At 37.2% G+C, this 6,418-nt stretch overlaps 1 protein-coding gene across 1 annotated transcript in view; it reads right to left on the minus strand.

The window, feature by feature from the left end:
• MYO3A (myosin IIIA) overlaps window positions 1–800 on the minus strand; it is a 221,813-nt gene extending 221,013 nt beyond the window's left edge. Inside the window, exon 1 of the mRNA XM_005865858.2 lies at window positions 617–800. Within this exon, the coding sequence (XP_005865920.1) occupies window positions 617–784 (168 nt within the window). The 5' untranslated portion in view covers window positions 785–800. The remainder of the gene's footprint in view (window positions 1–616) is intronic.
• Between the last annotated feature and the right edge of the window lie 5,618 nt (window positions 801–6,418).

Below are 6,418 nucleotides of genomic sequence, written 5' to 3' on the forward strand. Positions count from 1 at the left end.
GAAAAAAAGAAAGAAAGGAAGGAAGGAAGGAAGGAAGGAAGGAAGGAAGGAAAGACCCATATAAGAGAGTAACATTGATCATTGGCCTCCTAACATACCTGGACCAGAAATTAAACCTGCAACTTGGGTACGTGCCCCACCGGGAATCAAACCCACGACCTTTCAGTGTACGGGAAGATGCACCAAGAAACTGAGGCACACTGGCCAGGACCGAAATTTAATTAAAAAAAAATATGTCCTGGCTTGGCATAAGAAAAATTCTTCCTGCAGCCTAAATAAATGCAAGAAGAAAAGGAGATCTGGTCCTGATGACATGTGAAGACTACTTTAAAACCCATGGGTCTATTATTACAACTTTTTGAAATCTAAAATAATATTAAATGAACTATTGAGCTGTTGTGAGCTGTATTTATTTGTATTATATATTTATTAATTTATCAAATATTTCTTGGGCCTTATCTTATATGTTAAGCATGCAAACAAGGAAAATCTAACAGTCAGACTTTTTCCCCCCACATTTTCTTCAAATTGAAATAAATAAATCAAGATAAGGTACTTACAGAATTTTTACAGACAAAAACAAAGTTAATTACATGATAAAAACAATGTGACTTACATGAATCGGATCCAGAATTTTGACTGCTGCTTTTTGGCCGTTTTTCTTATTCAACACTTTAAAAACTTTCCCATAAGTTCCTTTGCCAATTGTTTCGGTGATTTCCCATGTATCAGAAGGATCAGGAAAGTTATCAAAGATGATTGTTTTTCCAATTAATGGAAGCATCTCAAAAGTTTAAATCACTGGAGAGAAAAAGTACAGAGTTTCATCTCCATTTGATTGGGATATTAAATAGCACACATAAACTCATGGGAAATTATCTAATATTTTCACTGATATGATGGAAAATATACATCAGTAACCAAATGTATTTAGAGTCAAGGAAAATTTTAATTTCAATTCTTTTTTGCAAACAGATTAATATGAATTTAATAATGCTTTGTAAGCAAGGCTTTATTTCTATGTTTAATATAGTCCCATATTAATTACTGTTCATTCTTTTCAGATTAAAATAAGAGGTCTATATTTAAATCATTTTATTTACTATTTTCTATACAGGTATGAAAAATTTTAGCATGCTTAGAGATGATAAAATTCAACTTCTTCATAAAAACAAATCCTCATTTAAAGTGTTCTTTTCTTTTAACACTTCTCTATATAAAACCCAATAATGGGTCCTCCCACATTGCTTTTAGGAATAAATTTCTTTAACATAACCTACCAGGTCCTTTAAAATATGGCTCTTGCTTAATTTTCTAGCCTTGGGTATCTACACTTTTCTCATCTATATTATAAAAGGCCAGTTGCTGTAACGCCATAACAACCAAACAACTGGTCACCAGGGGTGCATTGATGGGTCTCGTAACATGGCGGGTCTTGGTCGTGTGGCACGGCGGATCGCGCGACACGGCAGGTTTCTGGGTCTCGCGCAATTTTACACGCTGTGCCTCTAGTATACCATAATACAGCCACTCAGGATCCTTCAAGTCCTTTCTTTCTGCTTGAGAATCTTAATATACACTATTTCCTCCCACCATTCTTTGTTAAATTCAAACTCCTATTTATTGTTCAGCTCTTAGCTTATATGTCACTTCCTCAAAATGTGACCACTCTCCATCCCATTTGGGTTGCATGACCCACCTCTGTACTCCAACAGCATGCTGCACCTACCTTTATCTGATAACTAGAGGCCAAGTGCATGAAAATTTGTGAACTCAGGGGGGTCCCTCAGCCTGGCCTGTGCCCTCTCGCAGTCTGGGACCCCTCGGGGGATGTCCACCTGCTGGCTTAGGCCCACTCCCTGGGGGATCGAGCCTAAGCTGGCAGTCAGACAGTCTTCTGGCAACCCAGGAGCCCTCGGGGGATGTCCACCTGCCACGGGGGTTGGACCTAAACCATTAGTCGGACATCCTTAGTGCTGCCGTGGAGGTGGGAGAGGCTCCAACCACCGCTGCTGCACTGGCCAGCCATGACTGGCTTCTGGCTGAGTGGCGCTCCCCCTGTGGAAGTGCACTGAGCACCAGGGGGCAGCTCCTGCGTTAAGCGTCTGCCCCCCTGGTGGTCATTGTGCATCATAGCGACCGATCATTCCACCATTAGGGTCAATTTGCATATTACCCTTTTATTATATAGGATACTATATGCCCAGCACATGGCACAGGTTTGGAATAATTAGCAGAATGTGGCCAATGAGGTCAAGGCTTTAAAAAGGAGATTTTATGTATAACTTGAGATAAGATCCCAAGTTTCTGACTTCTAAGTAGATATTTTTTACCTTCCACTTTCTCCCTATATTACATTCAACCATTTTCATGGAATTAAAAAAAGAAAGAAATAGAAAGAGCTCTGGCACTGCAGTCCATGAAATTCACTTGTCTGACCACAACTTTCAATCTCATCCACACTACTAATACATTCCTCACTATCAAACATCTTCAGTCTTCATTCCCTCTTTATTTTCTTCTTCCCCAGCATAAATTCTACAGCTTGAATGATGGTGACTTTCTTGAAAACACCTTCAACACTTGTTCCTCTCTTTCTTCACCATAATCTCCTGAGATAAACTCAACTCTTGATAAACACTGTACCTTCTTGTCACCTGTCCCTGCATCTAGAGAAAACCACACAACTAGCTTCACTTTAAATTCAGGATAAAAAAAGCTATAAGTTAGACCCTCAACAAACTGCATTTTCTTGGTCTGCCTTTTCTTTTATTTTTGGAGTGACTATTTTACAGTGATCTCATTAAATTTTTATCTCCTCAAATTGTTCCTTCTTTACTATCCATCCGCTCCCATAAAACTTCCCAATTGATGCCCCCATTAATTGAAAAATGGAACCAATAATATATTCCTTAATTTTCTCATCTCAAAAACTACAAACCAATGTACATCAAACACAATGAGTTCATTCAGATCATCAGCAACTGCTGTTTGGCCTCAATTAATCTTGTCCTTTGGTTCCTTGTCAGCTCAGACAACTCTTTCTTAGAACAAATCTTTCCTGGCCAACCTATGTAAAGATAGCTTTCCCCATGACAAGAGCATATAGACTTTGCTATTTTTACTGCTGTATCTACAATTCCCAGAACAATGTCTAACACATAGTAGGCAATCAGTGAATACTGGCTAAATGGGAAAAAGTTTATTCATTTGTTAATTCTGCCAGCAGAGATCTTATCTACCTTGTTCACTTCCAAATCTAATAATGCCTAACAGCCTGGCACAAAATAGAATTTAAATATAGCTGTTGAATAATTGAATCAATATGGTTCTTCAAACAAGTGTTTTTGAAAAAGAGGAGAGAAATTAGGATTATGGAGAGCTGAAAAGAATTTTTAAATCTAAACAAAAGAGGGTCTTATTCTGATTCATTATCTGTAAGAGCACATCATCAAGTAAATGGCTATGAATACCTGCTAAAACTTATATCACCACATAAAAACACACTCATGAATAGTTCTTAGAAGACTTAATTTTTATGAAATGTGTGCCTTTAATCTGAATGCAAAAAAAACCCAAGTATGAAATAATAAGCATCCACTTGAGTGATTTCACTATCAATGACAAGATAACTACTTCTTATATCTATCTACTTGAGTCATGCAAATAGCATTTATGCCACCCAACTAATGTAAAAGTTAGACCAAAAGACTGGCTTAAATCTTGTTAAATGCCTGACGTGGGAGTTTTCAACCATTAGAAACATTCTTTATATGGAATATTTGCTTTCAAGCAGTAATATTATTGAACACAATTTTAATTTCTGTTATATTATTAGGAATTAACTATTGGTCTTTAAATATACAGGTGTAAAAATTTAATTAAAAAGTGATGAACACCAAATGAATGTAAAGTATTTTAGAGATAGGCAACTCATGGATAGATAAATTTAAAACTATAATATAGTATGAATAGTGATAAATAATAGAAATATGCATAAAGTACTATAGTAGCCTAAGTCAAGAAGCAATTAATTCTGAAGTGATAATGAAAAGATACAGAAAATAAGCAGTATTAGAACTGGACATTAACCATGAGCAGGAGTTTACCTAAAATACAATTTCCTTTTTAAAAGTCCTCAATCAGACAAATATTTAAAGCAGTGCACTGCTTTATTATAAAACATTATAAAATAATAATCACAGGAATGACAAAAGCACAGGCATTTTGAAGTCAGAATATACATAGTCAAATACGATTAAAAACAAACAAACAGAACTTCCAGCAAGTGGGTAAAATAAAGCCTAAAATGACTTTGTAAAAGTCAAACATTAAAGAATTTCAAGAATTAAAATAGAAGCAAGTCTTCTGACTCCTAAACTATACTTCCCCCACTCTACACAGTTGTTTATTCTCTAAGAATAAAATAAATTGTCACAGTTAGTAAACAACTAATTATTTCATGACTATAGTAAATTACATCTACATAGCAATAAACATTCATATTTTTCTAGTTCTTTAGCATTCACAGACTAAAATATAATTCTCTAGCTCATAAAACTAAAACATAATTAAGTTCTTAATTATGTAATCATGTGAGCTAAGGAATTATTTGTCATATATATTTGCAGTATTTTGATATATGTATTTGCCATAATTCTGAAAAGTTACTTACAAAGCTACATATAAAAAATTAAAAATCATCTTTTTTATTTGATTTATTATATGTTCAGCTGTTGGGTTATTTTTCATGATAGAAAAAACAACAACCATAATATAATGAAAAAAAAATCTTACTTCAGGATCTTGACATTCATCTCAACAATTATTCTGACTGCTTTTGTAAACCTGCACTGTTTTTTTTCCCTTTTTTTATTGATTAAGGTATTGCATATGTGTCCATATCCCCCCATTGCCCCTCCACCCCACTCCCGTACATGCCCTCACCCTCCTGCTATCTCTGTCCATTGGTTATGCTTGTATGCATGCATACAATTGGTTGATCTCCCCTCTTTACCCCCACCCTCCTCTACCTTCCCTCTGAGGTTTGAGCATCTGATAGATGCTTCTCTGTCTCTGGACCTGTTTTTGTTAATCAGTTTATGTTGTTCATTATAATCGCAAATGAGTGAGTTCATGTGATATCTGTCTTTCTCTGACTGACTTATTTTACTTAGTTTTATAAAATAAACAAACTGTCTTCATGCTCATTCTAACGATAGCAGGAATGATCTCCCATTGAGCTCTCCCTTCCATCTGCCTGGAATGCTCATTCTCCAGATATCCACATGACCTTCAAGTCTTACATAAGCATCAGCATCAGCAATCTTCTCAGTAAGTACTATCCTGACCATCCTATTTAAAATCTCTTCCTGCCCCCACTTCACCTCGTCCTGCCTCCCAACTCCTGGTCCACCTTAACCAGCTCTATTTTCATAGCACTTATTACATCCTAATACACTGTATCACCTCTTGTTTATTATGTTTTATTCATTGTTTTTTCTACACTACAGAATGCAAGCTCTGTGAGGATTGAATGTAAGCTCCACCTGAATAGAAAATTTTATCCAGGTTGTTCACTAATATATTCCAAATTCAGGCACAGAGGAGGTACTCTACAAGAATTTGTTGAATATTTGATACAAATGAATAGAATAGTACATAAAAAATTTTCAGATGGTTTTACCAGTGAATTCTATCGAACACTCAAGAGACTAGAGGTAGAGAAAACAATTGAGAGTATTTATGAAGATATAAAAATTATAAAAAAGAACCAAGAAGAAAGTCTGGATATAAAAAATAAAGCAACTGAATTAAAAAATTTCCTAGAGTGCCTCAGTATCAGACTTGGATAGATAGAAGAAAATCAGTGAACTTGAAAAAAAAGAAGAAAGAATGAAGAAAAGTGAATTGAGCCTGAGGGACTTCTGCAATACATCAGGCATTATAATACACTAGGGGCCCGGTGCACAAAAATTTGTGCACTTGGGAGGGTCCCTCAGCCCAGCCTGTGCCCTCTCGCAGTCTGGGACCCCTCGGGGAATGACCAACTGCTGGCTTAGGCCCGCGCCCTGGGGGATTGGGCCTAAGCTGGCAGTCAGACATCCTTCTGGCAGCCCGGGAGCCCTCGGGGGATGTCCAGTTGCCAGTGGAGGCAGGCCTAGCTGCAGTCGGACATCCTTAGCACTGCTGAGGAGGCAGGAGAGGCTCCCACCACCACCGCTGTACTGGCAGCCGTCAGCCTGGCTTGTGGCTGAGCAGAGCTTCTCCTGTGGGAGCACACTGACCACCAGAGGGCAGCTCCGGCATTGAGCGTCTGCCCCCTGGTGGTCAGTGTGTGTCATAGTGACCAGTCATTCCCAGTCACTCTGCTGTTAGGGTCAATTTGCATATTACCCTTTTATTATATAGGATAGAG

Source organism: Myotis brandtii, unplaced genomic scaffold (assembly GCF_000412655.1).
Source record: "Myotis brandtii unplaced genomic scaffold, ASM41265v1 scaffold215, whole genome shotgun sequence".
NCBI classification, from domain to species: domain Eukaryota; kingdom Metazoa; phylum Chordata; class Mammalia; order Chiroptera; family Vespertilionidae; genus Myotis; species Myotis brandtii.